Source organism: Abramis brama (assembly GCF_963993115.1).
Source record: "Abramis brama genome assembly, chromosome: 1".
NCBI classification, from domain to species: domain Eukaryota; kingdom Metazoa; phylum Chordata; class Actinopteri; order Cypriniformes; family Leuciscidae; genus Abramis; species Abramis brama.
The window spans coordinates 14,447,321-14,475,159 of NC_139963.1; the positions used below are offsets into that span (position 1 = coordinate 14,447,321).

At 39.5% G+C, this 27,839-nt stretch overlaps 2 protein-coding genes across 9 annotated transcripts in view; one reads left to right on the plus strand and one right to left on the minus strand.

Annotated features, from left to right (window-relative positions):
* The window catches only part of LOC311086589 (CASK interacting protein 2), a 69,339-nt gene extending 48,042 nt beyond the window's left edge, over positions 1-21,297 (plus strand). The window contains exons 8-22 of one of the 7 annotated variants that reach the window (XM_084119542.1): positions 1,921-2,029; positions 2,593-2,701; positions 4,424-4,518; positions 6,879-6,996; positions 8,641-8,826; positions 12,124-12,201; positions 12,648-12,787; positions 13,707-13,770; positions 15,051-15,145; positions 15,350-15,460; positions 15,553-15,654; positions 15,744-15,882; positions 16,713-18,347; positions 19,082-19,331; positions 19,464-21,297. In XM_084119542.1, the coding sequence (XP_083975668.1) occupies positions 1,921-2,029; positions 2,593-2,701; positions 4,424-4,518; positions 6,879-6,996; positions 8,641-8,826; positions 12,124-12,201; positions 12,648-12,787; positions 13,707-13,770; positions 15,051-15,145; positions 15,350-15,460; positions 15,553-15,654; positions 15,744-15,882; positions 16,713-18,347; positions 19,082-19,331; positions 19,464-19,554 (3,322 nt within the window). In that variant the 3' untranslated portion in view covers positions 19,555-21,297. The remainder of the gene's footprint in view (positions 1-1,920; positions 2,030-2,592; positions 2,702-4,423; positions 4,519-6,878; positions 6,997-8,640; positions 8,827-12,123; positions 12,202-12,647; positions 12,788-13,706; positions 13,771-15,050; positions 15,146-15,349; positions 15,461-15,552; positions 15,655-15,743; positions 15,883-16,712; positions 18,348-19,081; positions 19,332-19,463) is intronic. The other 6 variants (XM_084119543.1, XM_084119544.1, XM_084119545.1 and 3 more) reach the window with 6 other exon arrangements.
* A 5,848-nt stretch (positions 21,298-27,145) lies between these two features.
* Positions 27,146-27,839, minus strand: part of nherf1b (NHERF family PDZ scaffold protein 1b) — a 45,040-nt gene continuing 44,346 nt past the window's right edge. The window contains exon 6 of one of the 2 annotated variants that reach the window (XM_084127472.1): positions 27,146-27,420. In XM_084127472.1, the coding sequence (XP_083983598.1) occupies positions 27,274-27,420 (147 nt within the window). In that variant the 3' untranslated portion in view covers positions 27,146-27,273. The remainder of the gene's footprint in view (positions 27,421-27,839) is intronic. The other variant, XM_084127471.1, reaches the window with a different exon arrangement.

The following is a 27,839-nucleotide window of genomic DNA, read 5'->3' on the forward strand; positions in this document are numbered from 1 at the left end:
TTGGGAAATCTATTTGTGGCGGGCAGTGTTGATATTGTGAACCAATGTATGGGAAACACTGAATAGCTACACTTATTGAATAGCTATCAATTACAATTAGCTGAAAAGCGACCCCTCTCTCAAACAGTATTGTGCAGTATTGTGATATATTAAAATTCATATTGTAACAAAAATAAACAGTATGAACCGGTATACCGGCCAGCACTATGCCTATGTGACGCTTCACAACACACTCACCTGACAACACGTCACACTTCACAACACGCTTCTCAACGGACTTTCCTGACTCTTCTCTACATGTATACTTGATGCTTCACTTTGTGCTTATGTTTACGTCAAGCACAAACGCTGAACTCTCTGAAATGCTTGAATGGCAGTTGATCAGAAGTACTGGATTATAGTAAATAAAAAGTTTGAAATATTTTCTAGTGGGCTACTCTCTAAACTCTTCATTTAAATATGACATACTTTGACTATAATTGTGTGGATTTTTGTGATTTGAGATCAAACACACACCCTCTGTGCCATCCAGACACTGTACCCACTCAGCAGAGGATGAGACTGGGAAAGTCCTGGTGCCAACAGACAGTCAGTGTTCTGTCTCTCTGACTCACGTTCCCCCGCTAGATCGTCCCGAGGGAGAGGAGTGTTCCAGTCTCTAAATATGTGTGTCACCTCTATGTGTGATCTGTCTGAGATGAGAGTGCTAGTGAGTGGATTAATCACTGCTTTGACTCATCGCTCTCATCCTCGAAGACACACAGCACTTCCTGTATCACATCAAACTCTTTAAGATCATATCAGAGAAATTTACAGTTTTGAGAGACATCTGTGGGGGTGATTCACATGAAGAATAGCTAGGAACTCACCGTGCCTTAAAATTAGACCATATGAGGTGCGTAGACAAGAAAATCCACTAAAAGAGGGACTTCAAAAGAGTCCGCACACTCCACAAAAGACGAAGGGCGTCAAAAAGTGCTTTTACTGAGAAAAAAGGCAAACGTTTCGGTCACATGCGACCTTTCTCAATGCCAAACTAAGATATTATCAATGATTTTATCTCGCTTTTTGACTTCCTTCGACACCCTTGACATCCTTTGACATCCTAAGTTATAATTCTGATTTTTTATATCGTGAATCATGCTTTAGTAAATCATATTTTTTCTGGCGTGACAGAAAATGTGGTTCCATATATTCTCATTTTGTATTGTAAAAAATATTTTAGAAATATTTCAATGGTAAAGTAATTATTTTCTATAATATCATGGCAGTATTTATTATATTGCACTTTATTTGTTCTAATTTAAACAAAATGTTGTATCAAAGTAATGAGACTGTAATGAAAATCACCACAAAAAAAAAAAAACAATTACCAAAAAACATCCTGATATATTACAGTAATGACAGTTTTGAGGGGAATAATGTGCTTAATTATCATGAGAATAATGGCACAATGCCAAAAAGTAAAATAGGATTTAATTTTGACAGATTTTGTGAAATTCACACAGTGACATTTGTGCAATGTGGTTCATTTTTAGTTTGCACGGTCATGACACATTGTGTGTGTGTGTGTGTGTGTGTGTGTATGTGTGTGTTTGTGTGTGTGTGTGTGTGTGTGTGTGTGCGTTTTCTACGGCTGTCACGCTGATCCCCCAATGCCTGGCATTCCCAGTGCAGCACTGAAATTCCATCCAGCATTCCCACAGATGAGCGTTTCTGATTCCGCCTGATGTGTGTGTGTGTGTGTGTGTGTGTGTGTGTGTGTGTGTGTGTGAATTCCACAAGCCTGTGTGTATTATAGGCCCTTCAGTATGTAAATATAACACAGAGTGCTAAAGAGGATGTCGTCTCCTCTCTTTGGAGTAGTAGTAGGAAACTGCCTCCAGTCCATTCATTCAGTTTCCATCTCTCTGTCTTCAGGCTTCTTCTGAAAGCAGGCATTGACATCAACAGAACCACTAAAGCTGGCACGGCGCTCCATGAGGCTGCCCTCTATGGGAAGACAGAGGTAGTGCGGCTACTCCTGGACGTAAGTTCATCTTTTTTTCCAGAAATGTCTCAACTGCAGGGGTTGACAACCCTTCCTACATTTAAGTGTTGTTTTTTCCCCACGGTTTTTAATCACTTTGCCATAACCCCCATAAATAAATAATGTATTTCTGAACATTTCTTAGTAACATCCCCTCATGTGCTTCTTTTTGAGAATATTGTTTCGAGAGAAAGAAACACGAAAGGATGATAAATCAAGTCCCACCATAACTTTTGCTTTCATTGAATGATCTGTTTCACTGAGAAGTAAATCACATTGTAGTAGTGACTGTTTCACATTAAGTCAATTTATAGGTGAGTTTGAGGTTGATAATTATATCTAAATTAATATTTTATATTTATGTTTTTATTGCAATACTGTTCAAAAGTTTTGGGGTCAAAATGTTTATAATGTTACAAAAAGGTTATATTTATAAATGCTGTTCTTTTGAACTTTTTATTTATCAGAGTTGTGAAAAAATGTATCACGGTTTCCACAAAAATATTATGTAGTAAATAATAATATTTCCACAATAATATTATAAATGTTTCTTATAATGGCAGGCTGGGATTGATGTAAATATCCGCAACACTTACAATCAAACAGCCCTGGATATCGTCAACCAGTTCACCGCATGCCACGCCAGCAAAGACATCAAGCAGCTCTTACGAGGTGAGATGTTTTGTGAACTGAAGTGTGTGTATTTGTGTCTAACAGAGTGTATGTGGAGTGTGTTTGTGCGCATACTGCATTTAAATGTGTGAAGCTTGTGTGTGTGTGTTTGGGAATGGCCCTTCTTTGGTTTGTAAGGGGTTATGGGAGACGTTTGAGCTGCCATTTAGTAAGCAGCTGTTTAAACTCAGGATTATATAACCTGCTGATTTCTCTGGAGAGATTTGAGTGCATGAAAGAGCCAAAAGACATCTCATGTGTGTGTTTGTGTGCCCCACCCCAGAGGCAAAACTTCTAAACTGCAAAAATCAGTTTTTTGCACAAAAAAAAAAAAGTCTTTGTAAACACACTCATGTCCCTTGACATTAAAGTGTCTGACGTGTGATCTGCACGGGTTCTGTAACATCTGCGGTATTTATTTCGGTTTGTACCGGTGAATATAAATAAATATTTGAAGTCAATGATTATATGAGCCACTGATCTCTGTGCAGCCTTTAAACTCAGGCAGTTAACAGACAGCTCTTGTCATAATGAGCACAGAGACAGGCCCGTCTGCTTTAACCAGAGCTGCTCTATGCGGGCCACATCGCTTCCCTGAACCTCTGTGTTAATTATTGATTCAGCGAGCCTGCCGTGTGTCCGTGTGTCAGCACATTCCTTCCACTGAAAAAAAAAAAATCACAGAAATGACACGCTGAGAAGTCCAAATGGCGGGATCTCGCTAAACTATTTTTAGGAACATTACATTTTCTTTGCATTTGTATTTTTATGATTTTTGAACAGAAAGTCTCATTAATTAAAGCTGTAAAAACAAGCCAAAAACATAAATGAAAGCACAATTTTTTTATTTATTTTTTATGGGAATAATGCATAAAAATGAAGAAAAAAATACAAATAAATGTACCTGAAAGTGTAAGTAAAAAAAGTAAATAAAACATTTGTAAAATGTAAAAATTCTATACTGTATATACTTATAAAGTACGATTTTTTTTCTTTGTAAATTTTATTATATTAAACTTTTATCATTTTAAAATTAAACATTATTATTTAATTATTATTAAACAGAAATTCTCATTAAGGAAAGCAGTAAAAACTAGCAAAAACTTGAATGAAAGCTATATATATATATATATATATGTAATGTAAAATGTAAATGTGCTGGGAAATATAATGGGAAAAGTGCTTTAATACATATAATGTACCTAAATGTAAGCTTTTTTAAATTTTAAAATAAAATATTTATCAAATTTAAACATTACACACACACCACATACATTTATATATTCTTATTTATTTTAATTTTCGACTGAGATATATCTAATAGCATTTTATATAGTTTCTTTCTAAATTTTAAAATATTGCACTTTTATAATTTAAAAATTCAAAATATAGATTTTTATGGATATTAGTTTTTTGAAAATAAAAATTTGGGGAGGAATGTTTTAAATAAAAAAGTAATGTCAGTAATGCAGAAAAATTTAATGGACCTATGCTTTTTAACATTTTTAAAATAATACATATATATGAAATACTGTATGTATATGTGTGTGTATAATTTTTGATTTCTTCCTTTTGATTTTGGTCTGGATGGGTTTCATTAGACTCAGCGATGTAATGCAATGTTTGTGGGATAGTCCAGTGTCTGAACACTCGTCCAGTGTCTGTTTTGTATCAACACAGATGTGTGTGTGTGTGTGTGTGTGTGTGTGTGTGTGTTTCCAGAAGCTACTGGAGTTCTTCAGGTCAGAGCTCTGAAAGACTTCTGGAATCTACACGACCCCACGGCCCTCACCATACGCGCCGGTGACGTCATCACGGTACGGCTGCTCACACGACTTCATTAAACATTTGCTGTGTCCGAAATCGACCCCTATACCCTTTAATAGGGCACTATTTGAGGGGACAGCCGTTTGTAGTGTTGTCCGAAACCAGAGTGCACTCATTCAATGCCACAATGCACCGCAATAACGAGTGTATAACCGATGCACGCTCAATGGCTAGAGAATACCCATAATGCACTATGAGAGTCAAGCGCTGAATGCTGAATCAGTCATCCATCCATTTTCCAAACCACACTGTTCCAGCTATTATCTTACAGGTATAAATTTTACCTTTTTAATTTGTTATTAAATTGTTTAATTAAAGTTTACATGCTAGTTTCCATGTCAGAGTTCAAGATAAATCTTTTCATTTGCTGCCAGTTTTCCTGTTTCAAATGATTATCATTAACAGCAAGCACAAACGATGCAAAAGCATCAGCCCTTCCGGCGCACTCAGTGTCCGAATTCATTCACTCGTTTTCTTTCACTCCCTCAAGTGAACTATATTAGTGGAGTAATATAGGGAATAGTGAATGATGGTATAGGGGGCTATTTCGAACATAGCAAATATGTGTGTGTTAGACTTTTATTACACGATTCTGGATACATTGAGAATCACAATTTTTTTTGTTTCAAACCGAGATCACGATTATCCCAATATTCTGAACAGACAGCGAAACAAAAAAACATTTAATTTATTAGAGGTTTTGTCAAAATGTTAATTTCTGCAGTCTATTTAAAAAATATATATTAACTTGAATTAATCAGTTTGAGTGAATAATTCAATGACTCACTCGTAAAAAGACTTTACTTGTTTCATTACTGGATGAATCAGCATTTCTGAACAAATCGCTTGAATGAATGATTCAATGACAAATACATTTTTAACAGTCACTTGTCGCCACCTACTGGTGTAACGCTGTAATTGACACACCAAGTTACTTTCAAAGATGATTACTCTATTTTGATCAGTGTTCATATCCGAACTATAAACTTTTATCCCAGTACTTGAGTGATCATTTGAATTATTGTAAGACAGAAATAATGATTCTGTGTGGTTGAGAAGACTGTTTGTGAACCTAATGCCTCTCTCTGGCTCAGTGGCAGCGCCAACGCAGATCAATGTTCGCTGTGATCGTACTTCTCCAATGTTTAACAGACATATGGTGAATCATTGTCGTTTAGGAATAAGATCACGTGGGTGTTTGAATCGAAATCAGTGTTTGCTTGTCTTAAAGGTGCTCTAAGTGATGTTTGGTGACGTCACTTCTTGTTGACGTTTGAAGTATTGTCAAACAAAACGGAGGCTAGCTCGACCCTCCCTCCTCCTCATCCCGTCCCCTCCCCCTCCCTTCCGTGCTTCCTGAAACAGGCTTTTCCGTTCTTTGCACGTTCCTTTTCTCTCTTCTTTGCTATTTGTTCATCGGAACGTCGTCTCTTTGGTCGTGTGTCGGCCATATCAAAATTCGAGAGAATATAATTCTAATGTTAGTTGTTGTCGTTGTCTAGGACATCTCTCCTCTAGCTAACTTCCCTCTTCATGCTTCTCTCTCCTCCACTCCCCACACCCCCCTTCATGTGCTAACTAACCCCCCCACCCCCCAATCATTCTTGTCGGTTATTGGCTGGACACTGTTTGTTATGTTTCGTGGTCCAGGCTGGGCCAGTTTGTTTTTCTTGCCGTTTGTGGAGCCTGGGCTGTCTACAGAGACTGCATTTTTTTACAGTGTGTTCAGGGGACAAGCAGCTAGTGGATAGTGAGGAGATGTTTGCTGTATGTGACAAAAAAAATTTCAGCCTAAAAAACGCGTGACATCGCTTGGAGCCCCTTTAAGTGCTATAGCAAACCCCTGTGTTTCCTGTTAAACTGGCCAGTCTCTTGAACTAGCGTTTCAGAAGCAGTTTGTGACTTGAACTCTGTCAGGAGGCCAGATTTTTCTCTCTCTTCCACTGAGTTTTAACGGCTCTTTCTGTTTCATCGTCTTGGTTTTTTAAAACGTGCTAAAGATAAACTTTGTGAACTCGAACCAACGCATATTTTCACACAGCATTGTTTCACAGGAAATGGTGGGCAAAAAATAAGAAGGGTCGTTTACTGGAGGGTTTGGAGATGTATTTCGTAAGCTGCTGTAATGTTGTCGGCCTGCAGCTATTGTATGCTTGTAAGTGTTTACTTAGGGTGGGAGGCTGGTGTCATGTTATCTAACTTTCAAAAGCATTCAGATTATACATTGTCTCTGAACTCCTGACCTCCTCCTCTGTTTTGACTGGTTGTCAAGGACGTGAAAAACTGCTGGATTGAAAATCAGATGAGGTCAATGTGACGTCAGTGTGTTCTGCTGTGTTGTGATTGGCAGGTGATAGAACAGCATGTGGACGGACGCTGGAAGGGCCACATTCATGACACCCAGAGAGGAACGGACCGAATCGGCTACTTCCCCCCCTCCATAGTTGAGGTCATCAGCCGACGCTCAGGTACAATCATAACCTGAATTCTGATTTGGTTGTCCTTCTTAACTATCATTTTTGGAGCTTCACAGCCTGTGGTCACTGTATTTTTTCATTTTAGGGATTTTATTACAGCCATTAACCCCACAAATAACAGTGTTTGCTTTCCTGAATCAATAACATGCTGACTTCTACAACCTAGGCGTGTCTCTTTCTTCCATCCCACTGCATCCCATGTAATAAATGGCTGCATCCGAAAGCTGAAAAACACTGCCCCCGCAGGCGGCATACGGAAGTAGGAAGGCAAGAAGGCATGTCCAAATCCAGTGATCGTGTCGCATCCTGTTTTTTAAAGACAGCACAGATGTGTGCTTCGCTGCCTTTGATATTGAGAAAAAATATTGAGAAATTAATATTGCAGTAATTAAAGGTGCAGATTTTAGCGGCATCTAGCGGATGCGAATTGGAACCAACGGCTCATCCCACCGCTCACCCCTCCCATTCGAAGAAGCTACGGTGGCCAAAACAGGACAAACATGTTGTCGTCTGAGACAGCAGAGTGCAGTCCGTCAAGCAACAAGGTTTCTTTACAAAGATAAAATAAGAAATTATTTTTAATTAATTATTCAGTAAAACGATTTTTGTTATCGTTTAACTGAATCGTATATTGTTATGATGAAACGTTTGCAATAGGCATTTACTCTTTGAATTACCAAATTAAACCTTTGTGTGCACAGTAGCGAAGCAATCCCAACAAATAAGTTACACTTTATTTATGCAAATTCTGAAAGTAAGCATTATTGGTCACTTGATAGTTACACGGTCCTGTTACATGAAATTACAATCCAATTACATATTTTTTAACATTGACAAGGGAAAAACACTACTTCTCGTGGTGATTTTGTAGCTAAAGAAACCAGTTTTCACTTAACGTTACATTGCTAATGTTGGATTAACTTACCTGTCCAGCAGAAAACAGGCAACTTCACCATCGTTTTTAAAACCAGTGTTAATCCAGGATTTCTGCCGTCGTCTGGCTCTTGACGCTCTTGTCAGCTCTTAATAATACGTGTGGTCTTCCATTTGTTAGAATTTCACTTCTAATGTTACTACTACTTCTTCTTCATGCGTATTCAACATAGTGACGGTGCAAGTAGCCTCTAAAAAAACACCAACGAAGAAGAAGAAAAACAACAAAGTGACGAAACACACTCTGTAGAGAAGTTTGTCCGTTTAGGGCTACTGTAGAAACATGGCGGCACAAAATGGCGACTTAACATGTCAGGGGACCCGTGGTGTATGTAGATAGAAATGGCTCATTCTAAGGTAATAAAAACATAACTGTTCATTTTGTAAGGTCTTCATGCACCACTCAAACACATAGTTATTATAATGCATTTCTGACAATAGATCCTCATAAATTTTACACACTGCACCTTTAAATCTTCGTTTTGTTATCACCAAAGCTCGCTCTGTTTATTTGTTGATTATTAAACCATTATGCTTGCTCAGTCTGTCCGAAATTAGGTATCTTTGCGCGCAAACGCTGCCTTCAAGGTCATTGCCTGATCAGTCAGCTGCCTAAGCGTACGGACGCAGCCAGTGTTCATCTCTAACCTCCATCCGCTTGCGTTAACCCTCTGCTCCTGTCATGTGTGTGTTGTCCTGTAGGGGGCACCCTGTTACGACACACCTCTCTGCCCTCCCAGAGGCAGCAGCTGCTCTCCAGGTCCGCCCTCAGTCCCAGCTTGAGTCTGAGCGGGGGCGGGACCCTTCAAACCGACGACTCCTACAGTCTGTACACCCCTAACCCACACCTGGTCCTCCCCCACACCAACGGTCTGAGCACCAATCCAGGTATAGCACTCGCAACCACCTCTAAGGGTGCTTTCTCACCAACGCCCTGTTTCCACCCCGTATTAAGATGCGTTTTCAGTGATCCGATCACTAGTGGTGAGCTGAGACGCATACTGTTATTTTTCATATCGATAGTAGTGCCACGAGTGCGAGTGCCACATGCGTCATATGAATACTATCGACTGAATGATCTTTTGTGGCTGTTCATAATGCATTTGACTACATGAGTGGCTAAACTACAAAAGCAAACTGGTAGAATGTGCTTTCAAGTACCTCTGAAAGTGGTCTAAAGCAGACGAGCTCAAAATGTTTTAGACCCCGTTTACACCTTTATTCTTAATACCATATATATACAGTGAGGAAAATAAGTATTTGAACACCCTGCTATTTTGCAAGTTCTCCCACTTAGAAATCATGGAGGGGTCTGAAATTGTCATCGTAGGTGCATGTCCACTGTGAGAGACATAATCTAAAAAAAAAATCCAGAAATCACAATGTATGATTTTTTAACTATTTATTTGTATGATACAGCTGCAAATAAGTATTTGAACACCTGAGAAAATCAATATTAATATTTGGTACAGTAGCCTTTGTTTGCAATTACAGAGGTCAAACGTTTCCTGTAGTTTTTCACCAGGTTTGCACACACTGCAGGAGGGATTTTGGCCCACTCCTCCACACAGATCTTCTCTAGATCAGTCAGGTTTCTGGGCTGACGCTGAGAAACATGGAGTTTGAGCTCCCTCCAAAGATTCTCTATTGGGTTTAGGTCTGGAGACTGGCTAGGCCACGCCAGAACCTTGATATGCTTCTTACTGAACCACTCCTTGGTTATCCTGGCTGTGTGCTTCGGGTCATTGTCATGTTGGAAGACCCAGCCTCGACCCATCTTCAATGCTCTAACTGAGGGAAGGAGGTTGTTCCCCAAAATCTCGCAATACATGGCCCCGGTCATCCTCTCCTTAATACAGTGCAGTCGCCCTGTCCCATGTGCAGAAAAACACCCACAAAGCATGATGCTACCACCCCCATGCTTCACAGTAGGGATGGTGTTCTTGGGATGGTACTCATCATCCTTCTTCCTCCAAACACGTTTAGTGGAATTATGACCAAAAAGTTCTGTTTTGGTCTCATCTGACCACATGACTTTCTCCCATGACTCTTCTGGATCATCCAAATGGTCATTGGCAAACTTAAGACGGGCCTTGACATGTGCTGGTTTAAGCAGGGGAACCTTCCGTGCCATGCATGATTTCAAACCATGACGTCTTAATGTATTACCAACAGTAACCTTGGAAACGGTGGTCCCAGCTCTTTTCAGGTCATTGACCAGCTCCTCCCGTGTAGTTCTGGGCTGATTTCTCACCTTTCTTAGGATCATTGAGACCCCACGAGGTGAGATCTTGCATGGAGCCCCAGTCCGAGGGAGATTGACAGTCATGTTTAGCTTCTTCCATTTTCTAATGATTGCTCCAACAGTGGACCTTTTTTCACCAAGCTGCTTGGCAATTTCCCCGTAGCCCTTTCCAGCCTTGTGGAGGTGTACAATTTTGTCTCTAGTGTCTTTGGACAGCTCTTTGGTCTTGGCCATGTTAGTAGTTGGATTCTTACTGATTGTATGGGGTGGACAGGTGTCTTTATGCAGCTAACGACCTCAAACAGGTGCATCTAATTTAGGATAATAAATGGAGTGGAGGTGGACATTTTAAAGGCAGACTAACAGGTCTTTGAGGGTCAGAATTCTAGCTGATAGACAGGTGTTCAAATACTTATTTGCAGCTGTATCATACAAATAAATAGTTAAAAAATCATATATTGAGATTTCTGGATAATTTTTTTTTGATTATGTCTCTCACAGTAGACATGCACCTACGATGACAATTTCAGACCCCTCCATGATTTCCAAGTGGGAGAACTTGCAAAATAGCAGGGTGTTCAAATACTTATTTTCCTCACTGTATATATATACAGTATATCTTACATTAGAGCCTGATGCTGGCCACCTATCAAGGACTACAAAACCCAGGCTGCCTGAGAGTACAGCTGCAGTAATAAGACCGGCACCAGGCTCTAATGGAGGGTGTGAGAGAATGTGGCTGAAAAAAAAAAAAAAAAAAAAAAAAATATATATATATATATATATATATATATATATATATATAAATGGTTTATATATTCAATAACAAAGTGGGGAAGCCTATTTCTTTAATAATCCAGTTAATATGAGGCTATTTTTAAAGTTCATTGTTTTGTTTAATAGGTTAACATGCTTTAATAATGCTAAAAACAAACAAACAAAAAAAACATTATTTTGCAGTACCTCTATTCCCAGTCTGTCTGAAACCCTTTTTTTAAAACTTTATTTAGGTGTGTTTAGGCAAAGTTGTACTCTTCTAAGTTTAGGAAGCTGTTATAAACAAATCTTAACCACCACTGGTAATTTCATCCATTTCCATTGCTTTTGCATCCAAACACAGTTCACTGAAGCATCACCTTCTTTCTTTGCGTATGCCTTTTGGTGGGCATTATGCTAATATTTCACATTGTGACAGATGTTTGAGGAATATATGAACTTGTATAAATAGTTCAAATATTCAAAAATAATATCTGAACTTCGATCTGAATCAGTTTTCTCTGTTAGATAGAATAAATCCTTTTGTGGGAGACTATGAGCTTTGTAACTGTGCAGATCTTACACATGCACAAACAGATACATTACACACTAAAGGAAAACATTAAAATGAATCATATGCATTATCTTATTATTATTTTAATATGTAAAGAAAACAGTATAACTAAAGCAGATAGATCTGACTCTAAATTCTGATTGGACGAGCCACATACTAAGCTGTAAAATGGCCAATATACAAATACCATTGAATGCTATATTAATGTTGCAGGTTGCGATGTAGCCCATACATCTTGTATTTCCCATTGCTCTCACTTATAAATAACAGAAAGTCCTGACATGTCCTGCCATACTAAAAGCTGCACAAAAATATCTACAGCAATATAAATGGTGTATCAAAATGTATCAAATCTCTAACATTAACGTAATATTTATAGCCGGTAAGTGTTCTTAATTTTTTGGGCAGTTTGTGAAAGTCATTTGGTTGGTTTTGGACCCTGGGTGTTCTCGTGGTGCTTCTCTCCATGACTGATATAGTACAAGCACTATTTTTGAACATAAACAGTGGCACACACTCATCTGAAGGCCCTGATTTGGGACGCACACCCACATTACCCTCCCCCACCAGACTGAGGCCAGTGGCCCAAAAAAGTGTTTGTGTCCGCTAGGTGGGCCTCCCGGCAGTCTGTCCCAGCACATAAGCCCCAGCATGGAGGACGTGTGGGTTTTGCGGAACTCCTGCGCTGGTAAGAACCGCTGCACTCCCCTTTCGCTGAAACGCTCCTCCCCTGCGCCCCCTAGTGGCTGTCGCCCCCCCCTCCCTGCTGCAGACAGACCCCCTGATTGGCTGGCCTGTTGGACGCCACACAAACCCAGCCGGTGTGTCCGTCTATCCAGATGCCAATTCCCTGTTAGCGTACTGTGAACCCTCCCGCTCCCGTAGCAGACCGTAGGTTGTGTGCTGTCGTCTGTAAACCCCATCACCACATGCCTGTGGCTTTGCCCTGCTCCCCCCACCCCACCCTGCCTGCTGCTTGAGTAGAAATCCAGTGGGTACGGTGTCCTCACGGCTGTGGAGTGGCACACTGGCATGGCAGTGCAGATGGCCGCTGTGATGCCATAGCCGCGGGCATGTTATGATCGCAGTTACTCATTGGACTAACGCCTCCGTCTCTCTCTCTCGATTTCGCAGCAGGGGACAGGAACAGTGTGGGCAGCACTGGCAGTGTGGGCAGCACCCGCAGTGCAGGCAGTGGCCAGAGCACAGAAAGCAACAGCGCCCCCAATGGACCACAACAACACCAACACGCCACCAACCCTGACACCAGCAAGGTAACCACCCATGATGCTTAGAGAGAAAGACAACCCTAAGGCTGAATCCGAAATCGCCCCCTATACCCTCATATAGGGCATTATTCGAGGGGACATCCATTTGTAGTCTGAAATCATAGTGGACGTTATCGAGGGCACTCATTCAATCCCACATTGCAACGCAATAACGTGTGTACTGCCAATGTACGTTCAACGACCGTCCGAATTCGCTCCCTCGTTTTCATTCACTCCTTCAAGTGAACTGTATTAGTGGACTAATGTAGGGAATAGGGATTAAGGGTTAAGGGGGCAATTTCGGATTCAGCCTAAGAGTATTGAGTCATGATCTAAGGACAGTTGCTACTGTATTAGAGGTAGTGAGTGATAACGCAATTTGTGAAATGAAATAATTAAATTGATAGACCAAATAAAAATTAAACATTTTGGTGATCATCTCAAAGTGCTAATGTTGCTATTTTAGCAGGTAAAATGTTTAGTTCCAGTACATTTCTTTCTTTTCTTTGTACACATAACTATGATGAAATTCAAAAGTCGGCACATCACAGCTCCAAAAATGCATCCGTTTTGTTAAATTCCCACTTTGAAAGGTTTTGGAAGCCATGACTCTTCTTCACAGCATAATGAACATGAAAAGTCAACTCTTATATGCCCAATTAAAAACACATGGCACAAATTAACCAGTGACCAACCCTACTTTCATACCGGACATCCAGTAATCACAAATGGTTGAAAAGTTTGTGGAAATTCATTGGTTAAAAATTTTGGGAACTCTAAAAGTAATTATTGCTACTGGCTATGAAAGCACTACAGACCTGTCATTAGAGTTATTATAATTCCTGTTATTTTCTGGTAACAAACCCTTTTAGTTTCAATGCTTGGTTTGTTTTGTTTTTTTTACATTTTCTCTCATTTTACGCAGGTGGCGCCCTCTGCTGTGGATTCACTACAGCCAGACCAAAACAAACATCCCGACGCATCCACAGGTAATGAGCTACCTGTGACATGTTTACTGTGTGCATGTGTATACAGCTTACGTTTGCCTTGTCCAAATACCCACATTTGTGGTCTTTGCACTTGACCACTTGTCTACTTGCATGACCTATTTCCTCTATTTGGCCCAGGTGTTCAAGTAGGCGTTAAGACTGCAAGTGTGTGTAGACCTTTTGATTACTCGATGGGACACACTTAAAGCTTACAGAGCTTTTATTTATTATATTTTCAATACTTTGCATTTTAAAATGAACTTCTACATGTCTGTTCAGTAGTCGCTATGTAACTAACAGAAGACACAAATTTAAAATTGTGGTGCTTCTAATTAAGTGATAAAAACAGTTGCAAATGTTGTACAAAATAGGCCCACACATACCATACTCATCTTTGCACCAATAAAATGTGTAACCAAAAACACTTTGTTTTTACTACCAAATTATATGTATCTAATTAATTTAAATTACAGTGGAATGTTTTCCTTGACATCTCGCGATTTCGGCACACTTGAGTTCCCGAACATAATGCATGATGGTATACGCTTAGCCTCTTATGCTTAGAGATGGTGTGGGTTTAGTGTGCATTAAGGGCACTGCACTTTGGCATTTTTAAGACATGGGACAGTCTTGCGCACTTACTTCCTCTCAAGTGGCCAAGACTGCAAGTGTGGGTATTTGGACAAGGCAAGTGACAGTATTTGGACACTTAGCCATATTCGCACGGGACTAAATGAAATGAATGCGTTCGAAACATTGGTGCACAAACGGTAGCTCAGGTTGGTCAAAAAACACATGAGAAGAAGTGTTAATATAATGCTACTTTACACCATGTCGTAATTACTGTAATTTTGAGATGACAACGTGATTTTCTACTCTGAACGTCATTTGTTGTCATTTGACTGGGAATTATGCATTTCTATGGCAACACTATCAGGTGGTACAGAGGTCACATGGTACAAGTAGGAGCTCTCCGAAAATTCCCAACTTAAGTTGTAATACGAGTTCTACAAGGACGTGAGTGCTTTTTACAAGTAGAAGTCTTGTAATTACTGTAATTACGGCATGGCGTGCTCCTTAATACAATATAGGCAATTACAGACATTCACATTCTTACTGGATTCAATTTCTCAGAGGACCTTTGAGTTGGCGAAAAACAGTAGGTAATTTGGTAACTCTAAAAAACACTTGAAAACTCCAGCTGATTCAAAGACATTGAAAATGCTGTTTGGTAAATCCGTCTGAATATAATAGAGTGAGTATGTGTGTTGTTTTTGAAGGAGTTCCTCGCAGACCTGTGCTGCCCACACAGAGGGCCGGAGAGCAGGGTTTCTCTCAACAGTTTGTGCGTCCTCATCAGCTGCTAGAGGGAAAGGTCAGAAAACACCATTACAGTGCACAACACCAACCTGAACATATTTTGATATTGCAAATTACCAGTAGAACTACAGCTTGCTCTGCAATTGGTTTTGTACACAGCAGAATTAGTGATTAAAAGTTTCATATAACAGCATAATTCTCTCCTGCATTATGTTTGCTCTCCTGCCTTCATGTCATGTCATGTCTTTACCACTGTCAGGACGCAGAGGCTATATATCAATGGCTGAGTGAGTTTCAGTTGGAGCAGTACACAACAAACTTTCTCAACGCTGGCTATGATGTGCCTACAATCAGCAGAATGACCCCAGAGGTACGAGGCCAGTTAATTTGAAGAGATACGCCGTTCGGTCTCATTGCCGTAGGTAGGGTTGATGTTGATTGAGAATTATGCCTATTTTTCAGGATCTCACGGCTATTGGTGTGACTAAACCAGGCCACCGTAAGAAGATTTCCCTGGAGATCGGCAACCTCAGCATTCCAGAATGGCTCCCAGAGTACATACCAGTAAGTCACTGTAATTTATAGCTTGTATGCATACATGTGTGTCTATGGTGTTGTCTTCAGTTCACTCACAGTCAAATCTCTTCTCTTAGCAGGATCTTGGAGAGTGGCTGAGTGCCATAGGCCTGCCTCAGTATCATAAGAAACTCTCGGAGAACGGCTATGACTCGATAAACATTGTCCGAGATCTCACGTGGGAAGATTTACAGGAGATTGGCATCACCAAACTAGGTGAGCTTAACTTAAACACAGAACTAAAGTGCATTGTGTAGTTATATACAGGGTTAGCAAAGTCAAAGAATAACAGGGAATGTTAAAATTGTGTGTTCTTGTTGAGCTGTTTTAAATAATTAATTTGTTGAATACAGCTCTTGTGTTTTAAACTAAAACCTGATTTTAAACTAAAGCAATGTCCTCTTTTGAGTCAGTTCTTTACATTGAGTAGGTCGAACTTGTTCACACTGGTTCGGATGATTATTATGGTCAGAATTTGAATTGTGAATTTGATTGTTTAAAAACCATTATCCCATGGTCATAAACGATTGAAAACTCCTTTAAAACTTGCTGGAAATACATGGGTCAAAAAGTGTGGGAACCCTGCAAATACTTTAACCTCCATATATGTTAAAATTGTGTGTATATATATATATATATATATATATATATATATATATATATATATATATATATACATATAGCTGCTGGGTAGCTTTTCCTGTTTTTGTTCTTACCTTGACTAGGGCATTTTCAAGTCAAAATTTCTAGTTCAAGGTTTCACTTGGTTTCTATTCCTGCAGCAACATACTATGTTGACCTGTACACATTTAAATCCTATTTATCCAGTTTCCTATGACTGATGATCCAGCATCAGATATGCCCTGAGATTGTATAGTGTGACACAGCATTCTCACCTTTGATGTGGACAGATTACTTGTTGAGAGAAAAGTTGTTGCGTCATGCCTGCTAAGGACATAGTGCGAGTTATATATATCCTGTGAAGTATATCCTGTTGCGTTAAGTTCATGTGTGACATCTACAGTAAATGTGTGTGTCTCTGACAGGCCATCAGAAGAAGATGATGCTTGCGGTAAAGAAGTTGTGTGATGTTCATAAGGCTCTTCTGCAGGCAGAATCAGGGCACGGCACTCTGCGGCGCAAAACCCCTGCTTCCCTGGACCTGGTCACTATCGAGCCGCCCCCTGAGAGTATCGACCTCCCCTCACCACACACGCCCAAGATGATGACTTTCCAGGACAGTGAGCTGAGCACTGAGCTCCAGAGTGCCATGTCCTCCCAGTACAGTGGCTGTCAGGAAGGACTGGCCATCAAGAACGCAGTAGGCATGTCCTCCAGTCAGGAGAGCATTGACACACGCTCTCGAGGCTCCGGCCGCTCTCAGGAACCCCCCAGCACTCCCTCCTCCACTTTAGGAGTGACCCCTTACAGCCGGTCCCAAGAGAGTTTATCAAGCCCAGACAGCAGTCCTGGTAAAGAGCGCAACATTCCAGAAGGCCGTGACCAGGTCCCACGTCCTCAGCTACCACAGCAGCTGCCGTTCAGTGCTTCTGCAGGCTTTAAATACCCAGCGGTGCCTGCCAAACCAAAACTGGGCTCTGCTCCTTCTCCGCAAGGTTCTCCTGCTCATAAAACCCTCAATTATCCTCGTGCACTATATAACAGTGCCACGCTCGACCGTCGATCTCCTAGCGTGACCAAGAAGCGCACGCAGAGTCTGTCCCGGTATGCTTTGTCGGACGGTGAACCAGATGAAGATGATGATGATGAAGCAGCTCAGCTAGCCAGCATAGCCATGCCTTCATATGCCACACTGAGCCGCAAGCTTACCCGGGGCCAGCTGGCGCGTCTTCAGTCCGCCCCTGAGCAGTCTGTCGGCCGAAGCCACTCTTTCGCCATTAGGGCTCGCCGTAAAGGACCTCCTCCGCCGCCACCTAAGCGCCTTAGCTCCGTCAGCAGCAGCACTAGTGTCGAAACTCCAGCGCCAGCTTCTGGGGGAGTCGAGAGCGGCAGACCCGGGAGTGTAAAGAGCATCACAGCTGCATTAGAAACAGTCCTACCTGTGCCTACGGTGGAGCTCCTTCAGGAAACCACGACAGCTGTCTCTAGCACCAACGAAGAGTCCAAGCGCAGACCTCTGAGTCAGAGTGACTCCAGCCAAGTAGCAGCCAAAGCAGATACTGATAGAGCAGCAAAGTCTGACTCAGAGGAAGATGATGGGACGAAGGATTCTGGCCTGGAGAGCTCATCCTCACCTCAGAACAGCTCAAGTGAGTGCATCCCCTTTGCGGAGGAAGGCAACCTCACCATCAAACAGAGGCCCAAAGTTGGCGGGCCACTCAAGGTGGAGACCACTTCTGAGTCTCCAGAGAAAACCAAACCAGCCAAAACCCCTGAAGTCCCAGAGTTCAACTTGAAAGAGTCAGACACAGTGAAGAGACGGCAGAAGCCAAAGGAGAAAGATCAGCCAAACACCGCGTCCGACAGCAGTGCAGATGGCACACCTGTTTTAGAGACTCAGGATACAGTGAAGCTCCGCATCAGTGAAACGGATATGAGTCTGCCATGTGTGGATCTTCCAGCCAAACCAGTGAAAGCACCTCCACCTCTTGCCCCTAAACCTCCCAGCCCCCTGAATCCAACACGGCACACCTCTAAACCCCATCCTGCTCCTATAACAGGTAAAGCCTACAGATACAAATAAAGTCAGCTGGCTTGATATCGCTATTACATGGGAAGTGTTGATAACTTGATATTCATTGACCTCAAACCTCATATTTTAGATTCTTTATTTGTTCTCTAGATTTAGCAAATAGGTCCATCTAAATGGTTAGATTTATTAGTTGTTCCCTGAAGTCCTTGAAAGAAGCTCTGTCCCAATTCAGAGGCTGCATCCTTCGAAGGACGCAGACTTCACAGTCCACGAAGGTCGAAACGAGCAATGGGATGGTCTAGCCCAGGGTTCCTACCTTGCATAGTTTAGTTCCAACACTAATCAGAGACACCTAAACAAGCTAATAAAAGGTCTTCAGAGTCACAGTTAGGTGAGTTTGATCAGGATTTGAGCTAAACTCTGCAGGGCAGCGGCCCTCCAGCACCAGATTTGAGGAACCCCTGTCTAGCCTATGGAGCATTGTTCTTGTTGCCTAGCGGCTGTAAAGTTTGTACTGGACTGCTCTGAAAACAAAACAGGGTTCACAACATTCGAAGGAGCCTTTGAATTGGGACAGCCTTCATCGCGCCACTGTGACGCATTCGGCCTTCGAATGCAGCCTCTGAATTGGGATGCAGCTAATACTGCTCTGATTTTATAAATGGTTAAAGCTATTCGTAGCAACCCTTTGCTAGTAAGTTACAGTATATGCAGAGGACTGTAAGTTTTGCATTTATTCTGTGTTTCTTGTTCTGTCTTCAGCTGTCGGCTCCAGTGTCACTCTCAGCGTTGTACAGAGTGTTGCCTTTGCAGCACCTCAGTCTCCAGTGCTGTACTCCCCCTCAGCAGAGAACACGAGTCAAAGTGTGTCATCAGGAAGGCCCCAGGCTCTGGTGGAAAATGGTCAAGGGTCAACACTGAAGCATCAGAGGCTGGAGAAGACCAGCTCATCCCTTGAGGAAGCACTAAAAGCTGTGGAGAGAAAACTCACTCTTGAGAACAACAATGTGGGGTGAGAGACACTTTCCACGAGCTTTCACATAAATATGATGGGGGGATTTTTGAAACTATTCCTTTCATGGTTTTTAAATTTCCCTTTAATTGTTCTAACTCCTAATTAAACATTATGTTGCGTCTCTTTTAGCACTCCTCACACGTCTGCAGGGAACATTCTGGATGACATTGGGAACATGTTTGATGACCTGGCTGATCAGTTGGATGCTATGCTGGATTAAAAATTCTCCTGGATTTGGCTGTTTTTTGTTTTTTTTTTGCTGTCCCAGAAACAGGAGGATAGAGATCTACGTATAGAAGCACGGGTTCTTCTGCCTTATATTTCAAATGGAGAGCAGAGAAAAACTCTTGAACACAAAAGTTGGAACCTCCATTTGCAAAGACCACACAGACATTTTTGGACCAGTCTCCTGACTAAAGTCAGTCTAGGTGTCTTTTGTAGTTGTTTGTTTATATTCCATTTTCTAATCAACCAGCATATATATGTTTTTGTGTTTTTCATTTTGTCCTGTCATTTGTTGTTCTTTTTGGGGCTGAACCATGGACTTGACTAAGTGTGACCCCAATGGACTTTACATGATGGACTCAGATAGAAGAAATGCACTTAGGAGAATCATTCCTAAAGCAAAATACATTTCAAAACACTACACTGATTCAAATCATTTCTAGAAAGTTTAAAGGGACAGTTCACCAAAAAAGTGACAATTCTGTCATCATTTACTTGCCCTAATGCTGATCCAACCCTGTAGTCTTTTTTTGGTCTGTGTAACACAATAGCATAACATTTTGAATAAATTTTACGCTGCCTTTCCATACAGCAACGTGCCGTCAATACAAAAATACAGTTTTTTTTGTTGTTGTTGTTGAGTGAACTGTTCCTTTAATATAACAACATTTCAAAGCATTTCAAAATTCTAAAAAGCTCTAAAAATGATCTGGTTTTGTAAGGGGCACAGGTGACTTTTATCCATTTCAGCAAGTAAAGCAGGTATCCATTTCCTTGCCTTTGGAATTTTTGGTGCTTGTATCTTATTTTTTCTTAATGACATTGCAAGATTTGCAGGTTAAAATACATGACTGACATTTATTTTTGTATGAAAGTGTGCTTTTAAAGGGAACATGTTGAAATGAAAACAGTAACACTACCTTGTGTAACTAGAGCAGGATCAATGTACAGCAAGCAATTCAGGTTTAAGTTACCATGAACTATTTTTGAACATCTTTAAACTTATATTAGTCCAAATAGTATTTAAACTTTATCAAAATATGTATATTGTACACTAAAGGTATATTTGATTAGGAAGCAAACCTGTTTGTTGTACCAAAGCATATGTATATTTTTATTCAAATGTTGGATAATGCTAATGCTAGCAGACTTATCTTGCAGCTAAACTAATGGAAGTTAACCCAGTGGCATTTCCCCTTTGCACATAATTTGATATGACGTATCTGATGTGGAATATTTCTACACGGTTCTTGCGTGCCATTCGGATGTTACATTCAGGTTCTGTCTCCCAATTAACCAAGATGTAATTAATGGAATTTGTTTAAACTGAAGGCCGTTTTAACATTTAACCAGTTTTAGAATTGCATTTAAGGCCCGTTCACACCAAGGACTGTAACTATAAAGTTTAAAATGATCGTTCCAATTCTAGGAGAATTGTGTCCACACCAAGTCCACTTCACAACTATAATGATAACGTAACAGAGGAACGATATTGTTGGAATCACTTTCAGTCACAAGACATAACTGCAGTAATTGGTTATCGTTCACTGTTGTGGATGCGCATATAGTTATTATAGTTTTAGTCCTTGCTATGAACAGGCCTTTACTTATGTTAATGCTATATACTAGTGATGTTTTTGATCAGATAAACATAACACTGATATGGTTGTTCAGTACCAAGCCTGTCCTTGTTCAAATTTGTTAACATTTTCTATTAAATGAATTTAGCTATTTTGTCCTTTTTTGTCTGTCATCTTTTAGCATTTACATTGCAAAATAGAAACGTTTTCTGTCTGATTTGTCCAGATTCAATGGTAGGGTTGCACCAGCCGTGCAACTTAAAGTCCACACTAGAGCTAAGTGTTAACTAACTCTGTTCTTAATTTAGTTGCACAGTTTGTTCTTAATGCAAAAATAGCTAGCAGGTTGTAAGATAAAAAAATAAAAAAGTAATCCATAGTTGCAACAGTCGATTACTGAAGTAAAAATCCCATTCATTTTCTCCATAGGGGAAATGATTTTGAACGCCAACCTTTTAAGTCAGACCAACTGTGAGCTATGAGGATGTTAATCGATGGTATATGCTTTTGTTGAAGTGTCATGTCTAGGAAAACTTTTCAGTGTAACTTAAATTAATTAAATTGTTTCACATTTTATTGGTGCAGAGATTATATGTATTTTTTGTAAAACATTTGAAAATTAAGCACTACAACCACACAGTGATTAATTGTGTCCAATTGAGTAAATAAAACACTTTGGCCAAACTCTGGAAATACGTCATGTAAGTAGACAAGTGGTCAAGTGCAAAAATGTTTATTTGGACTGGTCCACAGTCTAGAACTCGCATAACCTCACGAAGGTATGCAAATACATATGTTGGCAGGCAGGACAGCCTATCATTGTATTCAGACCGAATGCAATGATTGGACGAACATTTTTTTGGTCCTGAGACTTCCACAGAATAAATATGTACATATTTTTTTAATATTTAGACCACTTCTGTTATTGATTACTAGGATGTGAAGAGAGTTTCAACCAGTATAACAAAAAGCGTTTATGCAAAACATTGCCAACCCTACCTTTAAACTAGTTAAAATGTCTAAATGACGCTACATTTGATAGCACAGACAAGATAAGAGAGCACAAGCACACTTTAATTTGTTAAGTTTAATGAGTTCACCTGGCCATCCAGTCATGATGGCTAAATGTAAACAAACTTTGCTTGCTTTCCTCAAAGGAGGCTCGAACCCGAGGCTCAGTTTAAGCTAAACCCTCCTATAATGCTACTACATAGAGGAAGAATGAAAGAAATAGATGGGGAGAAGTCCGGTCTTCCACTGATCATTATCAACTTGTATTCTCCTGCTGACACTAGCCAGGTAACTAGTGAACATCAGTGACATGCCAGTCGGGGAAGGGGGCACATAAGGCCCATAAAAAAAGAATTATTTCCATTAATTCACAGGCAAACCTTTCTATGAATGAACATATATATGTGTCCAGGACATTGTGTGTATTATTATTACTGTCTTGTACAGTGTCTTTTGCATCGTATACTGTTTTATGCATGCTTTATGATAGAACTATTAGTTAATGTAGCCTCAATGGTATCATGCTTCACACAAAACTCTGATCATGCAATTGAGTCAGCTTCATTATACCCTCTTCATTGGCCAAGCCAAACTTGAGAGGTGTGACCTCTGCAGAAGTTAAAAGGGGCAATCTCAGTAAACATCTCTCTTCATGCTGCAGTCGGGTGGAAAACACTGGAGACATCCAGTCCGACCGCGTGGACCTGAAAAGAGTAGGCTACCAGCCATGTCGCAACTTTCCACCTGGGAGAGAAATCTCCCAATAATAATCTCCCAATTATTCTTCACTCAACCTGGAAGAACCTGACTGCAACTTCACCACCATCAAACTACTAAACCATCAAGATTTTACCTGAGACTGCATATCTGGACGCTCGTTCAATGGCTATTGCAAGTAGGCTACATTTAACTAAACTAATCCCGAGGTTGGATATGAGCAGTAGATCCTTTGTTACCAAGGTGTTGATGGTTCTGTTCAGGTGGTTAACTGATTCTTACCTTGTCATATCATATGCTTTATTCCCTGTTTCGTTTTATTTATTCACTTTCCCTTTCCCCAATTTTACCCATGTATGCTTGAGTGTATTATTGAGTGTCTTTTTAGACTATTTGTGTTTTTGATTTATTTAAGTAAAACATTTGTGCACATTCACATGAGTGTTGACTTGATTCTGTGGTCACTGCTTGCAAATCAAATCAAAAGTAACACTGTACCCAGTAATAAAGAGTTATTTTTCTGTGGCCACGAAAATTACCATTCTGAGAGTTGATAAATGATTAAAGCAGTGTTCGCTGGACGAACAGGTTAATTGATTGTAACTCTGCTACATTAAGTTGAGTCTTATAACTGATTCATATACATTTTACGAATTATAACATGTTATAATTATTTATTCATATTTCCATTGAGCCAATTTGCCGCAATAATTAATGTGGTGAAAAGTCAGATTAACCCTTTCACGCATAGTGGTCACTACAGTGGACAGCTATTAAAAAAGCATTTTCTTGAATTTGCACGGGTTTTTATGGCAAAGTTGCACATCAATCTCTTCATTGGACCCTGGTGCATCATCCTATAAATTGCAACCAAGTGGCAAGCCTTTGTGTTTCGATTTTTTCCCCCTCCAAACCAAGATGGCCAAGGGTCAGTCAGACATGCCAAGTTGCTCCAGAATATCCACCCATTCCTTCTATCCTAGGAGACTCTAGTAGGTAAAAAAAATATTGCAGCATAAAGCAATATCTAATGAGTCATATCACAGTAAAATTTTCCAAGTTTTGATTTTAGATTGAGAGAAAACTCTTATTAATCACATGTCCACTGTAGTGGACGTCATGCATGCAATGGCTATATTTCAGCTACAATTCATAATTATAATGTGAATATTGTTTTTGAAATTTAAAACTTAAAAACTTAATATGCATTGACTTTTTCTACTGTAAATAAATGTATTTGTATTATTAGAATGTAATTTTCATTGACATCGAAAAAAGTCATGTGATTACATTATGTATGACACTTGTAATGCATTACTTTACTTGTTAGATCAAAAAGTAATCTGATTTTATAATGCATGTTATTGTAATGCGTTTTTTTACTCATAACATCAAAAAGTAATCTGATTACATAATGCATGTTACTTGTAATGCGTTTCCTTTCTCATAACATCAAAAAGTAATCTGATTATGTAATGTGCGTTATTGTAATGCGTTTTTTTACTCATAACATAAAAAAGTAATCTGATTACGTAATGCATGTTACTTGTAATGCGTTTCTTTACTCATTACATCAAAAAGTAATCTGATTAGGTAATGCATATTACTTGTAGTTAATTACTTGTTAGATCAAAAAGTAATCTGATCAGGTAATGCATATTACTTTACTTGTAACATCAAAAAAGTAATCTGAATGCGTTATGCACGTTACTTGTAATGCGTTACCCCCAACACTGATCATTTCAGATGAGATTGAAAAAACGTATCGCTAGGTTTTCTCAGAGGAGGGCTATGATAGAAATGTGCATGTCCATCTTGAACATAATCAGAATGATCAGCTAATAAGGGTAAATCTCCATACTCTGGTGCACTGGAGGGAGCATCTGAGTGGTTTCCACAGTTGTACCTTGACAGGCTGTAGAAAATTCTGATGGAATCACGTCCTCATGTTCTGATATCAAAGATACGCGAAGTGCAACTTGTATCAAGTTGTATGAAGCCATTGCAATATTTTGCATTTATATTTTTTGTATATATTTTATAGTTTTCACATTATTTGATATAATTGCATTGATTAGTTTGTTAAATTCACATACTTTATCTGTTTGATTATTGTCTTATATTTAATACAGTATATCTTCAGTTTAAACCAACCGCATGCTGTCCACTCAAGTGGACATCTGAAGATCTCTTTGAAAAATTTGTACAAAAATAAAATAAAAATCAATTCTTGTTTTTCATGCCCTAAGAGCAATAAAAACACATAGGAAAAAAATCCTGACTGAGGTTATCATAATTCATGCATGAAAGGGTTAAATGTCAATAAAAAGTATCATGAAATATAGATGAAATGTAAAGTACAGTTTCGAAACACTGCTTTATGAAGCTTCAAAACCTTTACGAACCTTTTGTCTCGAATCAGTGTTTCGGAGCTCGTATCAAACTGCCAAAGTCACATGATTTCAGCAAATCATTACGTCAAAAGAACACTTATTATACAGACACACGATATTTAATCTTATTAGATGATTAGCTAATTGCATTTGATAGATTTGACTTTCAATAAAACATTTGCAATGGGCTTGTAAGAGGTGTTTTATGCATGTTTGGCCTGAGTTTTTGTTGTATTTGCACTGTTTTGACCAGCAGGAGTCACCAGAGTGTGGCGTTTCGAATGCTTCGAAACAGGGAATCATTTGTGACACAATTGGTTCAATTGAATCGAAGCTTTGAAAAGCTTCGTTTCTCTCATCTCTAGTAGACACAGTGTTAGTATCATGGTGTATCAAAAGCATAAAACACTGCAGAAATCATTTGTCCACTATAATATATTTCTGAACAAAGTGGGGTGCTCTATAAACATATTGTTACATAATATAGAAATAACATAAATATGAAATAACATGACAACGCAGTGATCAGAAGTGCAGGATTAAAAAGAAATCAAATAGCAGGTGTCTCAAAAATACCTCACTGGTTGGAACAAGACCATGATACACTAACAGGAATTTACAGTGGGCTCCAACCCAGACAGCAACATAGTGTCGGCCCACGTCTGGCACACGTTCAATCCACATGTACCAGATGTGGCCCGGATCTGGGCCGACACTATGTGGGTGTCTGGGAAACGTCTAAGGCCACTAGTGAAAATCCCTTTCTCTTATTAATGTTGTATTTAATACAAAATGCTTCATTGCTCATTATAGGTTTCTCAGACTTTTGGACACCACTTTTTGAGATTCCTGTGATTACAGTGACAGTCAAGAGTTTACGATGCAAGTCTTCATTTGTTCCTTCATCATAAGACAATGAAATCCTTCTCAACAGAACTGGTGGAGAAATGAGCTTAGGACGGCTCAAGAAATCATTCAGAAATCAAACTACATTGCTTTCACTCTAAGAAGATACGGTTCTATATAGAACCTTAAAGGGTTCTGTCAGGCACTTCATATATAGAAACTTTTTGGCTTGAAGGGTTCTTTAAATTGAGTCAAGAACCCTAGAGTTCTATATAGAACCACACTGAACCTTTTTTCTAAGAATGTAGTACAGCCTCATACACAAAACTCACTGATCACACACACACACACACGCTGAATTAGGCTCTGTTCAGAATAGCATACTGACATAATATCACTATTTCTGTATAGTATGCACACAAATGTCCAGTGTGACAAATTAATTGGAACTACAGGCAAGAGTTTTAACATCTCTTTTTACCCATTGTTAAATCAAATGGCCAGACAGTAAACTACATATTTACACAAAATTGAATTAATAAAAAATAAACTTTATTTTCAAAAAGACAACTGGATAACATTAAATTAAACGTGCAATGTAGTGGTCATGTGACAACAGTATAGCACACCACTGTACGCAGAACAGCATAACACTACTACTACTGTTTTACTATATTTAACAGTAAGCAGGATTCAATGTGTAATGCACAGTATTTAGTGAGCGGTAATATTACAATAAGTACTCCATTCTGAACATAGCCAGTGATTGTAATACATCACAGTTGTAGAATGTTACATTCCATTTGCCCCGTAGCTGATGTACTAATATAATCTGTTAGTAATTCAAATACATAATTCTGAATACATATAAATCTGTGTGTGCATATATATATATATATATATATATATATATATATATACATATATATACACACACACTGTACACACATCATATTGAGCCTACTTTAATGATAACCTCATTATAAGATCCTGATGGATCCCAGAAGCAACATAGTGTCGGCCCAGATCCCAGATCCGGCCCACATCTGGTACACATGGATTCCACACGGCCCAGATATGGGCCGGATCTGGGCCGACACGACGTTGCTTCTGGGATGGATGGATGGATGGATGCATGGATGAGTGGATGGACAATCCTCTGCAGGTCTATAGGTTACTGAAGAGTTCATTTTTCTTGCTCCAGTCCATGGGCGGAGCTCTCTTATTGGAGCGTTTCTGGTGCGCGCGCTCTTTCACCTGCTGTAAGGACAGACTGAGCTCTGGGATAGCATCTCGGATGGACGGCTCCACAGTCTGCAGAGAGGAAGACAAACAAACTTCATAAAGTTATGAAATACCCTAAAACAGTCACCTTCAGGATCTGCTAAACAACTTTCTAATGGAACATGTTTTCCCAATATTTCATTAGGGTAGTTTCAGAAAGTTTTTACTGTATACTGTTGACTGTTTTAAAAAATAGTATGTGAAACAGTATGCATAAATATCAAAGAGTGAAAAATGTGATTAATTGTGTTGAATGTGCACTTCAAATAGTAAAAGTAATTGTTTTGTTAAACAAAACTATGTGCAGATAATATAATATTACTGAAATAAAAGACCACTTAAGTGCACTTAAAGATAGACACTTTCATGGCTTGTATCACACTTAAGTAGACTTTTATAACTGCACTTTGTAATAATGCTAAAAAGTTTTACTTTCATGTTTTAATAAC